The sequence below is a fragment of the Tympanuchus pallidicinctus genome, unplaced genomic scaffold (assembly GCF_026119805.1).
Source record: "Tympanuchus pallidicinctus isolate F22 unplaced genomic scaffold, pur_lepc_1.0 scaffold15, whole genome shotgun sequence".
Taxonomy (NCBI): Eukaryota; Metazoa; Chordata; class Aves; order Galliformes; family Phasianidae; genus Tympanuchus; species Tympanuchus pallidicinctus.
Window position 1 is genome coordinate 29,709,103 of NW_026294669.1, and position 23,107 is coordinate 29,732,209.

At 41.0% G+C, this 23,107-nt stretch overlaps 1 protein-coding gene across 6 annotated transcripts; it reads right to left on the reverse strand.

The window, feature by feature from the left end:
* Nucleotides 1-6,080: 6,080 nt before the first annotated feature.
* Nucleotides 6,081-23,091, reverse strand: WDR75 (WD repeat domain 75). Of its 6 annotated transcripts, XM_052676470.1 has the most exons (21): nucleotides 22,991-23,091; nucleotides 22,793-22,922; nucleotides 22,460-22,525; nucleotides 22,262-22,355; nucleotides 21,476-21,600; nucleotides 20,984-21,054; nucleotides 20,144-20,260; nucleotides 19,511-19,599; nucleotides 18,300-18,458; nucleotides 17,901-17,960; nucleotides 17,697-17,812; nucleotides 17,075-17,244; nucleotides 16,186-16,349; nucleotides 14,752-14,935; nucleotides 12,996-13,090; nucleotides 12,498-12,593; nucleotides 11,412-11,581; nucleotides 10,485-10,544; nucleotides 9,272-9,412; nucleotides 9,093-9,184; nucleotides 6,081-6,348 (listed from the first exon to the last, which is right to left on the reverse strand). In XM_052676470.1, exons 1-21 carry the CDS (start codon nucleotides 23,074-23,076, stop codon nucleotides 6,141-6,143), a joined length of 2,493 nt encoding a protein of 830 aa, XP_052532430.1. In that variant the 5' UTR covers nucleotides 23,077-23,091; the 3' UTR covers nucleotides 6,081-6,140. The 6 variants fall into 6 exon arrangements, with proteins under 6 accessions (XP_052532430.1, XP_052532425.1, XP_052532426.1 ...); XM_052676465.1 differs by having other exon boundaries at nucleotides 11,412-11,599; nucleotides 22,793-23,084; XM_052676466.1 differs by having other exon boundaries at nucleotides 22,793-23,083.
* Nucleotides 23,092-23,107: the final 16 nt, after the last annotated feature.

Sequence of the window (23,107 nt, forward strand, 5' to 3'; positions counted from 1 at the left end):
CAGCTTCACAGTAACACAGTGTCCCCAAAGAAGTTCCCGAGGAGCATTACTGTGCTTCTGCTAACAGAAAACAACACTGAAAGGCTGAGGAGCTCGTTTTTCCCCTTGTTGCTGTTGTTTAAAGGAAACTTAGAAGCATAGTCCCTGCTTCTACTTTTTAAAGATCAGTAACAAAGAAGTTTACAACAAAAAGGTGAAAGGAAATACATTTTGCAGTGAAAACACTACTTTTCTGAGAGAAAACATAATTGGAATAGGTAAGCATTGAACAGATGACATAGATTGTAGAATGACTTCCAGAAGAGATTCACAAAAATCAGACAAAATCTATCAGAACTAAGTATTTTCTGCTTCAGGGGCAATTTGCAGCAGTTTCCTGTCTCCCTGAATTATATTTCAGGCTGTTAATTTCCTCTTATTCTCTTCTGATTCTCCTCCTGGCCGTTACCTCTTGCCTGTACAGACTCCATCTCCATCTGCCCAATCCCAGTAATCAGCATCTCTAAGAGGCTCCGCAAGGTCAAATAACCCAGCAATTGTTATGCAGAAAGACATACAAAGCACAGTTCTGGATGATACTAAAACATCCCTGCACAAACTGCAGTTTGAACTTTTGCCCCATTCTTGAACAATCGAAAAAAACCTCTGCAGCCACAGTTTAGTAACACCTAATAATAACCTCCTGGGAAAGACATATATACAGCTCTGGAAGGGAAAAGGTAACCACATCATCTCCTACCCCTTCACTGTAAGAACAATACTTCTCAGCCTCGCTGCAATTAGGCTTGCTGGAAGCCACTACCAAGCCAATTAACATCACATTTCTTTAGGGCAACGTCTGAGCAGTGCAGCAGGAAGGCAGCACCACACTCAAATCCTGCTGGTGCAGCCTCATAAATCTGTTCATTTTTTTAATCAGACTTGTCATAACTACTGCGGCTTCAGGTCCCAGTGTTTAGCTGACCACTGGTCTCGGTGGAAAATGTTGGAGGCAGGCAATTCCTGCCCTGAGCTTCTGCACAGGCTCCCTGGTCTGTGCCTCAGCCCAAGTGAAGATGTGACTACTTCTGTGAGAATCTCTGACTAGGAAGGTTGCAGAGCTACTGCAGAGATACTGAACGCTGACCTCTACATAACACACAGCTATTTGGTGTTTCTGCTGTAATTGGAGTCACGAGATTAAACTCAGTAGTTTTCTCAATGTTCTTTTGTGTCAAATCTTTCTGATAAAGAATAGCAACATACTTAGAAAACCCTCCCAAAAATAAACAAACAAGCTGTGGAGGAACAACAGGAAGCTATTTAAAACTAAAACATTCTAAAGCAGCCACATTTGGAGCAGACCAGGCGTTTGCGTTCCAGCTGCCTCTCTGCATTCTGCATTCACATGATTGCCATTTCTTTCAATAGGCATCTTCAAATTAATCAGTAAATCAGTAGAGTGTGGCTACTAAATGTGGTAGAGCTCTGAACAGCAATGTACTTACAACAATACAAAGTAAGGATGTGCTGTGATCCCAGTACATACAGTGTGCGGAGATGAAACTCATCAGAAAAAAATAAAAATAGGTGAAAATTTTCTTAATGAAGATTGCTGATACGCTTCCCCAGCCTAAATGCCATCTAAATTGTCTCCTGGTCGTACCTGATTACTTAGCAATATGACACTTCCACAAGAATACACAAACTTCAGAAAAAAATAAATAACAACTTGCTAACAGATATTGAGATTTCCTTCCCACCTCTGAAGCCTCACCTGTTATCAGCACAATATAGAACTGGGCTGTGATGCAGCAAGAATTTTTGAAATAAAGTGGATAGATTCCTCTATTCATTTTCTCTACGCTCATTTCCCCCCCCCTTCCTCTCCCATCTGATACCTGTTATTTAAGAAAAAGACTTTGCAGGCTTCTCCAGTATAGTGCATGCTTTGAAAAGGGGAAACACGTTGACCTAGCTTTCTTTTTCTCTGCACTTCCTAATTTTAAAAACCTCCAAGCTATCACAACTCCTGCCCTTTGTAGGTTGGACACTGAACACACTTTCTCTATTTGTTCTGTTGAAACTTTTCATTACAAAAAAAAATACTCCGTTGAGTCCAAGGTTCTGAAAAAGAACCATCATCTGTCCCAGATCTGTAAATAAAGGACATAGGATTGAAAACTGTAGAGTATCTGGAGAGCTGAGATTTTTCTTTTTGAGTAGCTGCACCCAACAGTTACTAAACAGCTGCTATTAAAAGGGAGAAAAACACAGCAGAAAAATGGCCTTAGCCATGCTCTATCTAAAAGCAGTGTTGTGGATCCTTTCTCCTCCTGTAAGTTTTCAAGATAGAAATAACGATACGTAAACCTTCAGGCAAACAGAACTGGAAAAAATCTCTACAGATCCTAAAGTGTACAATTTCTCTGCCATACCAAGGGCTGTAAACCACTCTCAAAGCCAAAAATATGAACAATTTTCTTCAATATTCAAATTCATAGTAATAGTAATCCCAACGTAAACAATCTGTGGTAGAAGAGAACACATTGTCTGCTGTCCCTCGCAGTTGTAAGTAATACGTGGTCTGAAGAGCTACAGTGTACAGCTTTTGTATGAGGATGCAGAAGCCCTTTGCTGCCAAGGAACAAAGTCAACTCTGGCCAATTTAGTCCAAAACTGTAACAATAAATTACAGTTTTATCGCATTAGTCTGAGGAGAAGAAAATTTAACTAGTGTATTGTGTGTTGTTGGACACCTCATGGAAGTTCCACAAAACTCCTAATAGCACTGTAGGCAAAGCTGTGCCTTTATGCAAAACATTTGTATTTTCCACGTTCACAGGTTGACACCCACCTGATTCAATTTGCAGAATTAAAAAAATGCAGCCATTTTCCCATTTTTCTAAACTAATGAATTTTAAACTAATTTTGGCTTAGATTCAGCCAGTACCCAGATTTATTGGTAGATTTACTTTTAAGGGTTGTTTTCAGCTCACAAATGATTACCATGGAGAAAGTAGTTTTGTCTCCACCTGCTCTGAAACAAACACAGTGCTCATATTTATGTGCACAGAATCACTCAGGTTGGAAAAAGACCTTAAAGATTGAGTTCAACCACCTCCTAACCATACTACCCTAACAACCTCTGCTGAGCACCACATCCAAACTGTTTTTAAACACATCCAGGGATGGTGACTCAACCACCTCCCTGGGGAGCCTTTTCCAGTGCTTAACAACCCTTTCTGTAAAGAAGTGTTTGCTGACATCCAACCTGAAACTTACCCTGGTGCAACTTGAGGCCATTTCTCCTTGTCCTGTCACCAGTGAGAAAGGACCAACTCCGCTCTTGCTGTAAGCACCTTTCCAAGACTGGATGAGAGCAGTAAGGTCTCCCCTCAGACTTTTCCCCAGACCGGACAACCCCAGTTCCTTCTTTCTCTCCTCATAGGCCTTATTCTCCAAGCCCAACTTCGCAAGTCTCGTTGCCCTTCTTTGGACCTGCTCCAGCATCTCAATGTCTTTTCCGCATTGAGGTGCCCAAAACTGAACACAGTACTTGAGATGAGGCCTCACCAAGGCCAACTATAAAGGCAGGATGATTTCCACAGTCCTGCTCACCACACCATCCCTGATACAAGCCAGGATACCATGGGTCCTCCTGGGCCAAATGCTTTGTTTGGTGGGGGTTACTGCATTTTCTGCACAAACATATGGCTCCTTATTTTTGTAAACTTCTTCCCTGTTACAATTACACGCAGATGATACAGTCTTGCTAATACTGCTGTCCTCATCTGCCGCAAGGACAAGCCTAGGACATCAAGATCAGCAAGCTGTACACACGAAGGCTCAGGGAACAGCTCTGGTTGTATAGCACAGCTGGCAGGCAGAGGATCTGGCCCTCTGCTGAGCAGGCAGCGCAGTAACTGACCTGCTGGTGAGGCCCCAGCTTATTTATAACCCTGACAGCCCCAACATCCCCACAAGGGACAAGGAGCCTGCCTACCTTAAGGTAATCCTGCAGGATGGGTACACGGGAAGGGGAGTGCCTGACTGCAGCTGTTCCTTTGCAGAACTCTGGTGATTTGCAAATTTTGCCAGAACAGCTTCTGTACTAGATTTAACCAGGAAATAAGACCAGGGCACGGAGAAAAGTAACAAGACAATATGGTGTTTCAACTATTTGATTAAAGAAGGTACCTGAACTGCTTCTGCTGTGCTTCAGCCCAGGTTTCTGATGGTTCATTTTATCTACTTTACTCTCCTACATGGAAGCTCTTTAACAGAGAAACAAGGAAATTACCATGTAACATTTTCCATTTTTCAGGATAAAGAGCTGTGTAGAAGGGGGTCCTGACTGCCTCCTCCCCAGATCAGCCTGCTGTCTATCTGCAGCTTGACATACCTGAGGGATAGCACACAATCCAGAGGGACCTAGGCAGGTTTGAACAGAAGGCCCAGGTGAACCTCCTGAGGTTCAGCAAATGCAACAACAGCGTCTTCAACCTGAGTTGTGTCAACTCTGACCATTAATACAAGCTGAGGGATGTAAGAATGGAGCACAGCACTGCCAAGAAGGACTTGAGGGTGCTGAGGGATGGAAGCTGGATGTGAGGCAGCAACATGCCTTCAAAGCTCACTGTATCCTGGGTCAGAGGGTCCAAGAAGATGATCCTCTCCTTCTACTCTGTGCTGGTGTAACCTCACCTGGAGGTACTGCATCTAGATGTACAGGAGAGATGCAACCCTGTTAAGAGCACATCCTGAGGAAGGCCACAACAATGACCCAAGGGATGAAACACCTTCCCTACAAAGACAGGTTGAGAGATCTGCAGCTTCAGCCTGGAGAAAAGAAAGCTCCAGGGAGACCTGACTGTGGCCTGTCAGAGTCTGAACGGGGCTATAAGAAAGAAGGGGACAGACTCTTTGGCAAGGTCTGTTAGGACAGGACAAGGGGAAATGATTTCAAAAATAACATATTATATATATATATATATATAACATAACAATAGATTGTTGTAAAAAAAAGAAACAAAAAAAAACAACAAACAAAAAAAAAACCAAAAAAAAACAAGGGTGGTGAGACACTGGAAGAGGTTGCCCACAGAGGTGGTGAAAATCCCAACCCTGGAGACATTCAAGGTCAGACTGGACAGGCCCTGATCAAGCGTAGGTGTCCTTGTTTGCAGCGGAGTGGGACTAGATAACCTTTAACAGTCTCTTCCAACACAAACAATTGTATGATTCAATGGAGTAACAAGTTAATATTACCCGCCACACTTCTGTCCACATAACCCAGCTTCACTTCTGCTAGGGTTGCATGGAAAAGCTAGTGAAATAACCACTTCTGTATTGGTGCATGCAATTATTCCTCCCTAGGTGGAAGACTCTACACTTGCTTTTGTTGAACTTCATCTGGTTTCTTACTGCCCAGGTCTCGTTGAATGGCAGCACAGCTTTCAGGCATCAGCCAATCCTCCCAACTTCGCATCATCAGCAAACTTGCTGAGGGTGGCCACTATCCCCTCATCAAGGTCATTGATGAAGATGTGGAACAAGACTGGACGCAATTTCCTTCAAGACTGGAATGTAGTTTTCATTATGGCCAAATACACACAAGCACTATAAACACCAGTAAACACATTAAAACCACAACACATGAGGAAAATACATTCTAGACTCAGAGGTATTAAACCACCTGTCCACCATCTCAGAAGCAGACAAACCTCTACGGAGACTTGTTACTCACCCATATACAGCACTTTTAAGAACTATCCCAGATTGCCCTACCAGATCTTGAATTAAATAGTCCATAGATTCAAGTTGTTTGCTGCTCTTCCTCGGGCCTCAGTGGCCTGGTCTCAGCTGAGGAGATTCGGTAACTGACCACAAGTCACATAATAAATTCAGTTTTGCTAGTAGCCTTTTAAATGCACTTGCAAAGGGAAAAAAATACAGCTTAAACATTTTCTGAGCTCAGAGACAATCAGTCATAAAGCTAAGATCAGAGCCATTTTTTTCAGAACTTTAATCCCTCCCCTCCGTTCTCTTTTCTTAGGGCAGTAAAAGTTGCTGAAATTCACAGCCAAACAACTGAAAGATTTCTGGAAGAATATTTAATCCACAAAGATTCAACTTACACTATTAAAAAACCAGCATGTTTAGAAAACTGATATCCAACTGAAGTCTGTTTTTCTTATTTTTCGCAGCTCTTTTTCCTCGGATTTAGACAGTTTATGTGTTGTCTCTCCTAATGATTCCATAGGCATTGTATCATCTTGTCTCATTTCAGTAGCAGCGGTTTCCTCATCTGAATCATCCTCTGCTTCTTCACTTTCCATTTCTACTTCAGCAGGAGCCTCTTCAGCACTGTGTAAGGATATGATTGGCAACAAAAAATGTTAACAAATAGTTGTGATACTATACACTGAGTTACTACAAAAATAACTTGGAGTACTAGAATTTTTGTTCTTAAATCTAAGACTTCTGAGAAACTACTGTACTTCTCTTGCCATCTCAAATACAAGGCTTTTTCCCCACAGTAGGTACATTAAGTAAATTTAACAAGCATACATTCTCTTTCTCTAAAGCCAAAACAACTAACACCATCAGCACATGCAGATTAGTATTACATAAAATGTTATCACTTCAACCCCTGTAGGATTAAGAACAGAACAAGCCAGCAGATGAGGCAATAAATAAGAAGGCCAGTCTTCTCTTTCAGTCCTGAAAAAGGTCATTTGGTCTTAAAAGTCACTACAGTACCCAGGATGTTCTTAGGAATTTTTATTTATTTATTTATTTTGAAATACAGAGCGGTTTTTAAGCAGCAGTTCCCTTCTGACTTGACATACTCAGAAGAGTTAGACAGAAAAGTTACCATTTGCAATGTGGTAATTATACACTATTCAAGTGTCTGTCGCTTAAGTCTTATTTTAGATACTATTGAAAAAGTTCTACATGGTAGAAGAATACTCCTAAATATCATCTGTTCTAATAAACTCATTTACCATGTGTAAAATCTAAACTGAAGGTACAGATGTAATACATTATAATTATACTTAAAAGGCAAAGAGAAACATCAATCAGGAAGTTATTCCACATAGCTATCTACAGTTGCCCAACGTTCCAGTGCTTAGACTCATACGCAACTTTAAAAGTGCTGGTGACACTAATCACCAGTGTCAAAGTACGAGCTCTAGAGCAGCAAATATTTGCACAGGCCACTGAACTCCTAAACTCTTGAATCCTGGAACTGCATGCAAATTTCTACATGATCCTTGTATGCGATTTTTACCACTTTTGTTGTTATCACAGCAGTTTTACTTGGGTAATCTCATAAGAAAGCTAGCCATACGAGCTATCACAGCACAACTGATCACACTGCTGTAGGAGCAGAATACAGTGTACATGTAAAACGTACTCAAACCAGCATTTCTTCTGGCTATATCAACCATCCTTTCATCTGTCTCTGCAAATTTCAGATGGCAGCTGATACCAATGACATACTTTCATCTGCAGCTTGGTACAGGATTATGAAACGCTTTAAAGAATAGATCATGCAAGCAAGTAACAGAACTACCTGGTTGCATTCAGTCTAAGTGTCAAGATATTAAGGCAGCCTTATATTAGGATTAATAACCTTTGCGTTGGCATCCATTTTCTAGAACTTTACGTTGATATCAAACGAGCAGGCATCCACACATTTTAAGTACTTATTGAATCACTGCATTAAACTGGGATTACAGTACTGTCAAACAAGCTTGCCTGTTTTCACAATCTTACTCTGTAGTTTCACTGGGAATGAAATTTGAATTCTAAACCTACTGTTCAGCCTAGACCTTAAGTTTAGGACTAGCATTATTTAACATCTTTATTACAACATATTCAGCAGGAACGAATAGAAGCTTGGCAAATTTGCAGTCAACACTAAGCTGAGTGAGGTTGACATCCTGGAGCAAAGAGAAGCCATCCAGAAGGATCTCAACCCACCTGAAAGCTGGCCCACACAAACCTCATGAAGTTCAACAGGGCCAAGTGCGTGGTGCTGTACCTGACTTGGAGCAAACCCAGACACGAGTACAGCCTGAGCAGAGAATGCATAACAGGCAGCACTCTAGAGGAGGGCTTGCAGGCATCAATGAATGAAAAACCTAATATGAGATCAGCATGTGAACTTGCAGCCCAGAAGGCCAACTGTATCCTGGGCTGCATCAAAAGATAAGTGAGCAGTGTGAGCAGCAGGGAGGAAAGTAAAAGTCTCCCTCTACACTGTTCTCAGGAGACTCCACCTGGAGGGCTGCATCTGGGTCTGGGGACCCCAGCATGAGAAGGGCATGGACCTGTCAGAACGAATCCAGAGGAAGCCATGAAGATGATCAGAGGGCTGGAGTACTTCTTTTACAGAGAATAGTCAAAGGAGCTGTGATTTTTCACACAGGAGAACAGAAGGGTTTGGGGATACCTTGTTACAGTCTTCCAGTTCTTGATGGGAGCTTACAAACAGGAGGGAGAATTAGTTTTTCCACAACCTGATAATAAGCTAAGGGGGAAAGGCTTTGAACTAGAAGAGGGGAGATTTAGATTAGTCACCAGGTGGCAGTTCCTTTCTCAGAAGGTCACCACAGGCACTGGCACGGACTGCCCAGAGAAGATGTCGATGCCCCATCCCTGTAAATGTACAGGACCAGGTTGGATGGGGCCATGGGCACCTGACCTAGTGAGCAGCAGCCCTGCCCAGGGCAGCAGGGTTGGAACTTGACTATTTTAAGGTCCCTTTCAACTCAAGCCATTCTAGCCTTCTACAATCCTTACCTGCAAATAAAGTTCAATTGACAAACAACTTTGGAGTATCTACGTATACGTTCTGCTTAAAAGTACATTATGCCAAATGACAGGATAACTAACAACAGCAATGAAAAGGCCCATATGTTAAGCAGCTGATCTTGCATATCTGAACTTTTTTTTTTTTTTGCTTTACGTTGCCTCTATGACATGTTCTACTCGCCTGTATGAACAGAATAATGAATCATACTAGAAAATCAGTCTTACACTTTAAATAAAGATGTATTTCACCTTAAATAACATGGAGGAGTCCTTCCAATTTCTCTTACCTTTTCTTCTCTTTGGAGACAAGCAATGAATTAATAAATATGGGGCACAGGAAGGAAGCAGATGGCAAAACATGCGCTGGAGTATGCAGGAGCTGAAGAGAAAGAAAAAAAAAAAGAGGCTTCATGAAAGTTTTTGCCTGCCATTATTTTGCTCATATTTTTACTGTAGTGATTCCTACCTCTTTGACAGCAGGGGAATCTTGCTCATGGTGATGGCGAACAATTTTTCCAAGGTCTACATCCCCCTGTGACTGTTGATGTCTGTGCTTTCCCAACAGCAAGCTAAATGGGGTCACAGGAAGACTTTCTTCTACTGCCAGCTTGAATTAAAAAAAAAAAAAAAAAAAAAAGCATCTTGTGATTGAGAAAGGACAAAGTTTTAACTAGAACTTAATAACACAGATTTAAGTTCCACCTCATTCTCTGTTACCAAAACTCAAGTAGAATTTAGAGTCAACCCAAGTGACAGAGTCTCATGCTCAGGTTTAACTCAGCTGAGCTATTTGACACAGCTCTTTGTACCCATTCTCTCCCAGGCATCCTTTCCAATAAATTCCTCACAGAGCTAATAGAACTCTCTAGAATCTGAACTTTTGCTCTTCTAGCAGTATGAACACCAGATGTTAGTTCACTGATGCACCAACTAACTTCCAGAACCAGAAGCCGGTGCGTGTGCCAGAAAAACTGAAATATAGCTTCTATATGCCACTTCTCACTGAAAGATCACTTATACCCCAGTATCTGCTGAATGAGCCAATTGCCCATCTTGAGGTACTGCTTGGTAACTTCCCTTCTGCCATTTTTCTACATCAGCAAACCTCACAAACAAACTGATTGCTTACAACCACGTTCCAATTGAATTTTATCTCGGAAAGATATTAGCTTCTATTTTCATCTACTTTACCTAACCAATCACTCCATCGAGTGCCACTCTTTCATTCATCTCACAAGGCATGGAGCAATTCTTCAGTGTGAATTCACAAGACTGAATTTCCCACACTACCTCTCCATTTAAGTACATACTGAAATTATTTCACAGCTTTTTCCCCACTCGTAAAACAAAACGGACTGACAACGTTTTCACCATCACTACAAAGTTGCTCATGTGCCATATTCTAGATTCCAAGCATTAAAGACACCAAATTAAAGAGCTTGCTTTAGATCATGAAAATGAGAGTGTAGCTTCCTAATACTTGATTTTTTTTTAAGGTTTTATGAACAGTAATTCTGCCAAAGTTAAGGAAGAGCTGCCCCTTCAGATAATTGCCTGTGGCTTCATGCCAGGAAGTGGTATGTCCTTCAGTGATGAAAGGCATTTGAATCTGGCAATTAAACACTAAGAGAGTTTGGACCTGCTCCACCTACCCCTAAAAGAACTTTTGAGAAAGTTACCTGTTCGCTTGACAGCGTAAGTCTTTCTTCCAGAGACTTTGTGCTTACTGTCATTAGCTCCTAAAATAAACAATGATGTAGCAGAATTAAGAAACAGGAAACTGCTCTCTGTATTTCAGTAGCTTGTCTGCAGACCCAAAAGCTTTTGTTGGTCAAGCAGAAGCAGCAAACGTCTTTATTTTAGAAAGAACCTAAAGGAAGCATGAATGGATCTAAAGGCTCTGGACAGCCTTTCTGGGTGGAATAGAAAGCAAACAAATTAGCACCCAAATAAAACAGATAAAATGGATTATCATATGAATCTTTCGCTTAACTAGCAATACTACAGCAATACTACTTCACATTTAAGTTTACCAGCAAAAAGCTATAATGGGATAATAATAGCACAGTAGCAAAGTCACTGGCTGCAGAGAATGAGAACAAGCCCAAATGCAGCACCACAGATTCAGAAATAAAAGAGTTGCTTAACTTGGGAAGGCCTCTGGTAGGCAGGGATCTCCAGCAAAAGACCCCCTTACCTCCACTGCCAGCCCTTAAAATGAGGTCTGGGAAGGGGTAGATCCAGGCTCCTCCCCTCCCAGTCACTCAGGTGCATTGCTTACACCTGATCCCCCCCTGGGTTGACCTTGCCTTCCCACCAGGTGCTCAATCACTGCTTCAGCCCATAACTTAGCATTTCCACTACAAAAAGCATAGGCAGCATTCCCATGCCACTTAGTTTCCTGCAAGCACAAAGCAATGGAAACTCTGACTAGTAGAAAACCAGTAAGTAATCAGTGTTAATCTATTTTAGCATTGGAAAGTTTTTACAGAAAAGTACAGCTTTTTCTTCTTCGAAATCATAAAGGTAAATTCTTACACTTGGCAGCAGTTGTGTACCTATTTATCCCCTAAGAACCACCTTCCCCACCAGTGACTATTTCTTACTTGTGTATCCGTAAGAAAAAATAGTTGGGATCTTCTTAGCCACAGGTATTTATCTGAGCCAATTGATTCAGGTGCATCTCTTGGAACAAAGGCAGCAAACTGGATCCTTTCCTTACAAATTTTTCTCTGGATACAGATTGGCTGTGGCTCATTTGGCTTAAATACAAACACTGCAAATACAAGAACATCTTCGCTTGAAGTCATGGCATTCTTACCCTTCTGGAGAGTTGTCAAAGCACTATGCATCAAAGCCAGAAAGTTCTGCACAGGACTGCCTTTAAACAGGAATTATGCTCAGATACACTTAACACATAATTTACGGTACTTGTATAATCAATGATTATACAGACGTTATAATTAAGATATATACAAGAATGTTTGGCTAAGCAAGTTATCACACCAAAAAAGAATAGATGGAGGGCTTACCCTTATCCTGGGCTCGCTGGAAAACTCCAAAAGGGGGGATCTCCAGAAGAGATCCTTCCCACTGGCAGTCAGCTCTTAAATGGGTCTAGGAGAGGTGCAGCCAGGCTCCACCCCCTCCTGCAGCACAGGTGAATTGCCTCCACCTGTGCTCCCATGGCTGACTCACTGGTTGCCTCAGGTGATCAATCAGAGGTCCAGGCCACAAGTCAGCAGTCCCCATACAGTACTTTTCACATTATTTCAATCCCAAGAACATACTTGGAGATGAAGTTTACTGTAGAACAGTAGTTCTGGAAAGATTAATCTTCACTTACATCAGAAGTCTAGTACAAAGCTATATAATTCAACCATGATTTTGAGCTTCGAGGTGAGAGTTGAGACCACACAAGACACTCATCCAGAGGACAGTTAATCTTATACTGTGCTGGAGACAAACTATTGAAAGAGAAGACGGGGAGCGTGTTGTTTAAATACTGGAATTTACCTGTATTTAATTGCTGCTTCAAAACATAGCTCAGTTTTCCCTGGGTCAGACACAGACTCAGGCCTGTTTAATGGCTTTAATGGAGCTGAATTCTAAGAAAATCTTTTATATAAATCATACTTCACCAGTTTTAAGTTCCACTGACTACTACTTGTCAAAAAAGCCTTTGTACTCACAGCTGGACTCTTTAAAGAGCCAGGAGAAAGCAGCAATATGTTCTGAAAAGGGATCAGGTTGCAGAACTACGACGTTGAGGTGAGCACTCCATTCCACTGAAAAGCAAACACAGCAACAGCAGGATGTGAAAAAGAATTCTATTCAGGTGCTTTGCCAAATAAAACTTCAAGTGGAAAAGACCCACAAGGCTTAACCTCTGCAAGAGCCATACAACTTCAGTTATTCTCAGATTAACGAAAACATGATCAACTATTTGTAAAAATGAAGGAAATACTAGCTGCTGTTGGGTTATCCATCATCTAAACTAGGATTTGCTAAGCACATGCATACTGGGTGAGATACTATCTATACTCAAGTACAAAAAACATTACAACTCCGCAGGCCATTTTACAGTGGGTCAATCTAGAATCAAATTAGAATTACTTTAAGTTATCATAGCACATTCAAAGGTTAAACATCATTACTTTCACTCTAGCATGCATTTAAGCTCATCTTACATGCACAGCTGAGCAGATTCCAGCAACAGAGAAAGCCATGATCGGTGGCACCAATCAGGTATTTGGAACATGTTAGTCTCCCAAAGCAGATGGTCCTGCAGAAGTAAGAAGTCAAAACAAGTCCATTATCTTCAACTTCTGTTTCTCCATGCAGTTTTGATTCACAAGTCACAAGAACATTCATTAAAGATTTAATTCTGATAGTTAATCAGGACAAGTTCACATTTTGCTTTCACCTCCAGTAGCAAGGAACTTTCACACACAACTACCACACATAGATGTGGGAGATTTCAAGTATGCATGAATCTGTAAGGAGTACAGAGTATTTCAAACTGTTCATAAATCATTCCGACTTGAAGCAGCAATCTTAGGTTCATAAATTAGTAACAAGTCTTTAATTACTATGGAGTGTTAACACTGGGGTTAGGGAAAAAAAAAAAACAACCTCTAGAACACCTAGCATTGTGCTAAACACTAGAAGAGAAATGGAATAGAAATAAAATCAGTTACGTTCTCATAGGTTGCTCTGACTGAAGAAAACAAGCAATTTGTTTTCAATCACATGAATTTCTTGTTCTTGTTACACAATCAAACAGATTTCTAATACTACATGAGAATGCTTTCAAATCTCTTCATTAAAGCATAGCCATTTGAACTTACATAACAGTCATTTAATTCAGTACACAGAATACCTTATTTCGTTTTAATACAGCATATAGCAAAGGCTTCAAAAGGAAAAATTCCCAAGGGAAAAACTTGCTGCTGTACCAAGCCGCCAAAAGAGACATTTCCCTGAGATGCAATGGAGAGCTAACACGCTCTCATGTGTTTCCTGCAGAACCCACTTTAGAATCATACTTCTCAATGACTACTCTTGGAGAATCAGTATGAACGAAACGGACTTGTTTCAAAACTGACAACAAATCTCTTCTTTCAGTGATACTGTCTTTCAGTCTTTAAAACACTGCAAATAAGCAGCGTTTTGCTTTTCATTCTACATGTTCTCTGAGTATATTTAGAACCTTTCACATTATCCCAGCAACTGTGTGGAGAGCTACACAACAGCTGAAAGAGAATGCTATCATTCAGTTGTAGCATCTTCCCCATTCAGAATTTGTTTAGAGATCTGGCACAGAGCTTAACTGGATGAAGCAGCAAGGCCACCTACTGGCCTATTTTTCTAAGACAACTGCTAAGATAGGTACTTTGCCTGGATCACAAACCACTGCAATAACTGCACAGCCCTAGAAAGCTTGTATAGAAGTTGTCCTATTCATTGAGTCTCTACCTTTTTGCCTCACCACAGATGAATGCCATTCCTCATTATGTTTATAAAACAACATGGTCTCTAGACCTTCTGGATATCTTTTCTTGTTGTAGCACCTAGCAGAAAGTGCTGGGTTGGTCTGCTGGGCAAACACAGACTTTCCAGCAAAGGCTAGCAACAGTCAAGACACACACACTGTAACGCAGACAACAACATCAGTACAGCTTTACAGTTTCCAAATAGGAGTTTTATCAGTATTCAAGAATAAAATACTAACAAGAGCACAAATTTAAGGTAGACTTTTATTCTTTCAGTACTTGGATTCACCTCCAGATTAATAGGAGACTTTTAATTATGCTTCCCTATATATGAACTTAGACTATTAACTCAATGCTTATATGAACATATTCAATCTTAAAACACTACAAATCAATTCTTTCTGTTCTGAGAAGTTCAAACAAGAAAGAATAAGCCAGATGAAAAACATACCTTATTTTCCCAGGTGGGTGGCAAAACGTACACTTCAGATCCCAAGTACTAGAATCCCATACAGTGACAGTTTCTTCAAAGCTAACGGCAAGCAAAGAGCCATCTTCTGAGAAACAGCAGTTGGTAGCCTGGTAGCCATGGTAGCTGCCTACGAAGTCACAGCTCCAACTCAAACTTAGCTGTGCTGCATTGAATAATTAAATTCATTACATTCAGGTCCATACACGAAGAGTTCAAATAATAGCACTGAAAAATTGGCTCAAGAGAAAGTAAATTTTCTTTCAGAAGGCATAATTTTTTGTGAAGTACAAAGAACCTACAAGGAGCATCCAATAGGTTTTGCATCTCAGTGAATCCCATGATTGATATGGTACAGCATAAGGGTAGATTTAGCCAACAAACAGGCAGACAGATTAAAAAAAAAAAAGATACTCCAGTTCAACAAATACTATTTTTAAGTATCTTGTTCTTCCAAAACTGTAGCAAGAACACGAGCATTACTAGAAGTTGTAAGACAGGTTGCATTTGATTCCAAGAAAGCTTGTGGCTCATTTACACAAAGCTTCAGGATAGCAAAGCAACCTGTCAGTTTGCTTTCTTGTCTTGTTTAACCTGCCAGCCTGTTCTGCTTAGGTCCTTTTTCTACAGTTGATAATTACTCTAAAGTAACAGAAACAAATGGATGCATTTACAACCTAACACACATTTTGAGTATCAGCAAACTTGTATAGCCGACCTTAACAACTTACGAACAAGATAAAGAAAGTGAAGAAAATAAGTTCAGCCCATATTCAGACGTCCTTTATGTAAAAGCTGTGAGCTGGCACTGAAAAGACCTTCGAGGCCAGAGCCAGTTATTACTTTAACGGCACAGCGCCATCTAGCGGCACAGCGAGCAACTAGCTACAAATAAATACATCAACACAGTCTACATATTAACTAGTTACTTTATCATTCGCTGAAAAAAAAAAAAAGCTGTGGCATGCCAAATCCTTCTGGCTACACATTTCTTTCCTTCCCTGGTCAAATACAAGGGAATTCAATATCCATGTGTACTTCTACGCATGCCATTGAACATAACTCTGCCCTATATCCTTTTTTGATCCGGATTCTAGAAGACTATACCCACTCCAGTTTCCTAGAGTGGAGAAACCATGCTAAAAACAATCTTTTAAATAATAAATATAGGCTGCCATGCCCTCCTGCAGCAAGCTCTGTGAAGTCTTTATAAGGAGGTTCCTTACACTGCAAATCTCATATTGTAAAACTACAGCAGAAGTCCATGGCAGAGGATGCTCAGGAGAACATGCAATAGCGTGAATAAATGGGTAGGAATAGATGACCTAGTTTTGAAGGGATTAACTTTGGGTCAGCATTTCTATAGCGTGTTATAAGGAGACAAATAAGAGCATATTACACTCTGACCTTACTTACCCTCCGGATCAGTGTCTTCTAGTATCACCCAGACCTTAAACACACCATCTCTCCCAGTTGTTACCAGCATCAGAGAGTCATCTTCCGTTTCATCCATGTCGCGGAAGCACATCGCCGTTACGTGATCCTCATGAGGCATGCTTACTCTAGTATTGAGTCTAAAGCTGCAAATAAAGAATCAAAAAACTTCTAATTAGATAGCTGAAGTGCTATTGCATTTACAGATCCATCTTATCTAATTAGTTGCACTCCTCTATAGACAGCATCCTAGCAGCCAAAATTATTAGTTAAGTGAACACCAGTCTCAAACATCCAGCCTGAAATCAGGGCAACCTTTTCCTTAGTTAGTTGATCAGTCACACTTCTACTACTACTACATGCGTCAGCATTATTTTGGTTTGTTTTCTCTTTAAGATCACTTTTAGACTAAAAAAAATATTATTAAGTGAGAAGTTGGGAAACGTATGAACCAGAGGCATATTTGTTAAAGACGACCCAAAAAATTGAAGTAATTATTTCATGTAACCTAAAGGGACTGATCAATTAACAATGGACTTGAGAGGGACTGGAAAAACCAAATATATCCATTTCATCCAGTCCACTATTTTAGTATCAAATAAATACAGGAAGTAAAGCCCCCAGATAGCCTAGGCAATTATTCTAAGACAATTAAATTCAAAGCAAGTATTCACAATTGCAATTAATTTTGTTTATGGGTTTTTACAAATGTGTGTGACACACACGGTAATCCCTTCCTCAGGTCTTCTCTATAATGCCATCAGTTTATTTGGAAAACCTTGCCTTTTCAAGACAAGGACTGTATAGACATTTGCATGATACTTAAAATACAAACTTTGACACCCACAGGGCCAGCTCAAATTATCATTACCTTTGTGTTTTCTCATCAAAGAGCCACAGCTTCAACTGTAACTCTAGGTCAGTTTCTTCTCTCTCTTCTACTGTTGCTAACCACTTGCCTTCAGCACTAAACGCAACTCTGGACAAGTCAGATTGGTTTAAGCCTGCTTGATGGATGTACTCTTGCTGAACAATATCCAACTGCAAAACAAATCAGACTTTCAAAGTTTGAGTGCAGATTTATAGATGCCACTCACAAAACAAAGGAGAAAGGACACCCAGAAAGCACCGATTAGAACTGAGCAGGCTGTAGTATAAAAAAAAAATTTGGGAAAAGCAATACTATAGGACATAAATAACACAACATTAAAAGCATGTTGCATGGGAAATTACAGATTTTTTTTTTTTTAAACATTGGACTTATGAGAGGAATAGGACATTAGCAGGTGAAAACATCTTTCCAAACAAGGTTTACCTTAAATACTCTTCTAGAATAGAAGATTCTCATAAAGGAAAAAAATCTCAGGCTGAAATCCAGTCCCATAGTACAGTTAATGGCTTTTCCTTGTTTGCTATATACAGTCCTCAAAGAAATTCTCATGTATAACTCGAATTAAGAAATGAAAAGGTTAGCACAGGCCTGCCCAACTTACACTGTATAGCTGTTTGTCACTTTGGAGACAGTAGAACTGCAAGTGGCCAGGCTCTCCATTCAAGACCAAAGCTTTGGTTCTAGGATCAACCACTAGACCTGTCTTGATATCCCTGGCTGGGAATGAAAACAAGGTGAAAGTGACCTCTGATTGGAAGTGACACATTCCACATCATCAGCAGAAAATAAACTTCAGTGCACATACCTTTAACTAGCCCTTGAATGGTTTTGGAAAATCTCAGGTTGCTGTTTATTATTGTAATTCCTGAAAGGAAAAGCATATAAAGTCTTGCAAAAAGTTTCCACAAAGTAACTGCGTAAATGGTGGAGAAGGGACTGTAGTTATCTCTATTTAATCCTACATACACATATATATGCAGGATAGACATTCATCTTCTCACAATCTGTCAGACTCCTGAATCAAAATGGGAAGCTGAGCTACAAGCAGACCTCACACAAAGACCTCAGACAAATGTGCACAACTAAAGGAAAAGCAAAACACTGCTTTAAACATCCATACACAACACCTTGCTAATCCACCTGAAAATAACGAAACAGAGCCCGTATAGATTTGCAGTAAGTGGTACTTAAAACATAGACATACTGTTGTCTGCATGAGAGGTGCAATAGAAAGCGCCATCAGGTGACATGGAGACGTATTCAATAGCAGATCCCAAGCGAGGAAGAAAATCCTTCTTGCAGTCTGATCCACTGTGCCACTGAACTAGAACAGATTCAACTCCTCCACTCAGCAAGCTGGTTCCTTTTCAGATCATAAACATACAGTTAGAGGTTTTAAGAATATCACCAGTTACAATGACAGACACACAGATTTCTGAAGAACATTTCTTAAAGCATCACACATGGATGAATTATTCTTCATATCTAGCCTGGGCAATACACACAGGTAGATTTCTTGTTATCCCAAGGAAAACAGACACAGAAACTTACATAAATAACAAGAACTTCTGCCTGCAATAGAACTTAAAGAAATGCTTGGGAATATTAAATTCTATCACTTGTTGAATCTGTTGAGTATTGTGTTAGAATACAGCTTGTTAGCTTTCCTTTTACAATATGTATTTTGCAGTAAGAAGTACACTAAGAAATACATTCACATGAAAACTAAGTGGATTTTCGCCACTAGGTTTAAGCTCAGTCAAGCCTGACTTATTTTGGATTCAGATAGACTCTGGAAAGGACTCATGACTATTGCTGGTGAAAGAGAAGAAGGTGGCAGGCAGGGTAGAAGATATAACTGGTTAGATTTTACATTCTGTTAAAGGACAGCATAGTGCTATCATGGGATGATAATAGCAGGGTGGAAAAGTCTCTGGCTACAGAAAATGAGAACGAGCCCAAACGCAGCAACCACAGATGCAGAAGTGAGCAAAAAGAGCTACTTACTTTTGGAAGGCCTCAAGTAGGCAGAGATCTCCAGCAAGAGATGCCCTCACCTCCACTGCCACCCCTTAAATGAGGGGTGGATGCCATCCCCTATGAAGGGGTGGATCCTGGCTCCTCCCCTTCCAATCACTGCAGTACATCGCATGCACCTGAGCTCCCCTGGGTTGGCCCTGCCTTCCCACCAGGTGCTCAATCACTGCTTCAGACCGAGCATTTCTATTACAGGCAGCTATTTGACATTATGAATGTTAAAGTATTACAAAGAAAGCACGGCTGCTCTCACTTATTTCAGATCCACCTTCAACATATTTAGAATACTGGAAATTAGTTTGTTTGTAAATGGATTATTTTGAACTTCTGTTAATTTCTGTTTGTAACTCTTAATCTTTTAATGATTTTTGTACTCACCTTCTACAGAAAAAGCTAGATCCAGGACTTTATCGTGATGCCAGTGCAGTGTAGAGAACGTGTACTCTTTTTTGTGGTTGAAATTCCTCCTGTGGAGAAGGAAGAGAACAGTTCTTTAAAGGTAGTCATTGACAACAGAGCAAATAAATGCTAATAGTGAATACCATCCTTTTTTCCAATCTCCTGACTACAGTTTCATGTATGCACATGGTGCAAAAGGAAGGAATCACACCAGCAGCTTTCCTGATGCACCCTATACATCACTACCATGCTTAGCAAGCTGATAATTCTTCACCACACAGTTTTCCTAGTGTGCTGTCACTAGGACTCCAGATGCCCACAACCACAAATTCAAACTGCTCTGACCTTTCCAAATACATTTTAAAATAGCAGTGTAGCTTAAAAGGAATATTTTCCCCCTTCATGTTAAACTGAAGCTGTACTCTGAAGTCAACATCAGTATTACAGGAAATTACAGAGGATTTTCCATTCTTTGTTTTTTTTGATTTATGAAAATCACAATGGTAAGAACTAACAGCTGCTCTGCTCAGGTTTTACTTAATTCCCATGGTCAGGGTACAAAAGTAAATAGTCAAATATTCTAATCAAATAATCAAATCAAAATAGGCATACCAGAGACGAATCTTTCCATCAGCGTGGCCAGTTGCAATACAATCCTCCTGAGGATGGCAGGCTACACAAGTAAAGACATTGTTTCCACCTTTTTTATTTGTTCTTCTCAGAGAAAACCTTCAGAAGTTAGGAAAACAACAACTTCAGTTACACATGGTTTTTTCCTTTTTTTAAAAACAAAGCTTCCAAAGGACCAACTGATGCACAAATGCACATAAAAATAATTCTGAGTAGCAAAATTAAGCGCCTCCAAGTTGTTATAAACCAACATACGTACTAAAAAAAAAAATTACTGACAAGTTTTTTACTTAATTAGATCTCCATACTCAATCAAGATGCAAGCCTTTTACGTGTTCCACCCTCTCTGCCTAATTCTCCTTGGCCAAACCATCACTTGTTTCAGCCCAACATCAACTTAAATGTTTACATACATACACCTCACCAGTAAATATGAATGTTATTAGATAAGATTGAAGCAATACTTGTGTAACTATCAGAAAGATCAACACGATGAAAAGGTGATACAGGAAGCACAATGACAAAGGAATTAACGTGACAGAAAGATGCTACCAAGGAAGGAAAAGAGAACTGCTCACCCATCACTGAAAACCCAGGCTCACAGAGAGCAACTCCACAAAGGAGAGAACTCCAGAAAAAGATCCTTCTCCCATGGCAGTCAACCCTTAAGAGGTGCAGCCAGGCTCCACCCCTTCCAGTCACACAGCTGAATTGCCTTCACCTGTGCACCCAATGCTGCCTCAGTCCTTTCCCCAGGTGCTCAATCAGTGGTTCAGGCCGTGACTCAACAGTTACCATACAACTTGGCATCTTCATTCTTACCTGTTCAATTGCTTCTGTTTAAAGAAGTAAACTTGGAGACTAACATCTTTAACTGATGCCACATATTCACCCTGTTACAATATAAAACATTATTCAAGAAGTTAGAACATACAGATTGTGTACTCACATGTGAAAAAAAAAGAGAAAATCGTGTTTCACTACAAAATATTTGAAAAAGGAGACAACATAGAAGCTGATGTAAAAGAAATTTCCTGTTATAATTTGTTTTTTTTTTCCTTTAAAGAAAACATAGTACTTACAGATTACAAAATCATTTGCTTTGCCAAATGGAGTTTAAAAAGCTTGGGCAGAAATCAGAGCATGCAAATAACAGAATAGGGCCAAAGAAAGGTTCATAAAGTTATTATTAAAAAAAAAAAAAAATTGGATTAATGAGTCTGAAGTTCTGCTGTATTTCTATAAACACATAAATGGTATATAGGTTACTTGAAAAGTAAAGAAAGAAGCCAATCCCCCCAGAAGTGGATATACCTCTCTTCCAAATGCAGTACACTTTGGGGACGCATCCACACCCTCCAAAACCACAGAAAATTCCTTGGCTTCCATGTCTTGGCCTGCTGCTTTTGTCAGCTTAACTGAGACCAGTTGGAACGTATCTGGCCAAAGGAAAATCTGTTATCCAAAGACTTCTACAAACAGGTTTATGCACGTTCACTATAAAGGAGATTTGTAACCATTATACTGTAATACATTAGTACATTCAGTGTTTTTGAACATAATACTTTTTCAAAAAATAATTGTGTTGGATATTCTAATTCAAACAACAGTGTTGAAGTTCAAGGTCAGAATAGTGGATTCTGGTGCAGCTGTCAGCAGGAAGCAAGAAACACTGCATAACACGCTCTGAAGTGACATCTGCAGAAACAGAGTAAGGCCAAGGTACATTTATGTTTATTTCAGGAAGATCCCAGGAAAAAACTATCCACATATGCTGTTAAATTGAGAGAGGAGTCTCAAATACTGTGTGTACGTACTGCCACAGTAAGGACTGTGTAAAGATTTGCCACACCTCCAACATCACATATGTGCGCTCTGTGCTTTAGAAGTGAGGATAAGCACTCTTCTAGGCAGGTACAGAATGCAGATCCCACAGAACAAAACCAAAACACGATACACAGAATATATAACAGCAGCTGTTCTGCTGTTCACAGAACATCAAGACTAATACATAAAAGCACCTGACATCATACCGCTCAGCCAGGTGCCACAGCTCAGGCTGACAGCAGCACTGTAAGGGTGAGCCAAAGCACACCGTACCTCTTGCACCCCGCTTTGGAATGATGACAAACACAGAGTCCTCAGCAGCAGGCAGCACATAGAGCGCGAGCAGCCGATGCCCTACAGTGAACGTCTGCGGGAGAAACACAAGTCCAGCAATTACTACACGAGAGCACATCATCTTCTACAGACCAAGAATAACGCTGATATTTACTCAACAGGAACAGCTCAACGTACTTTAATGAGAATCCCATCTGTGAAGTCCCACAGCTTAATGGTGCCGTCAAGGGAGGAAGAATAGAGCTGGAAAAAAAAAAAAAAACCCAAGTTACAGCAATACGCCAAAGTCAGACTTTACATCAAATCCCCACTTCGCGCTGAAGCACCGAACAACGCACTGAGATTAGACGCGGCTGAAGCACCGCAAACAGAACACGAGAAGCTCCGAGCCGCCATCGCAAAGCGCTCCGGCCCGCACAGCGGCCCGGCCCGCGGCTGCCGGCGGCACGGCGCAGCACGGCACGGCACGGCGCCCCTCCCGAGCGCTACCCCGCTGCCGGCCCGGCCCACCTGCAGGTGGTTGTGCGGGGCGAGCTGCACGCTCGTCACCAGGTCACTGTGGCCCCGCAGCAGCCGCACCAGCTCCTCGGTGGCCACGCTGTACATCTTCACGAAGTCGCCGGAGGCGCACAGCAGGAACCTGAGAGGAAAGAAAGCCGTCAGCGTCCCGCGGAGTCGCTCGGACCAGGAGCCCGGCCCCCCGCTTGCCTGGCACCGACAGAGAACACGGCCCGGGCGCCGTGCAGGGCGCCGCCGCCGCATCGCACCACGCGGAGCGCCGCCGGCGCCACCATCTTCCTCGAGCGGAACCGCGCGGCCGCCCTT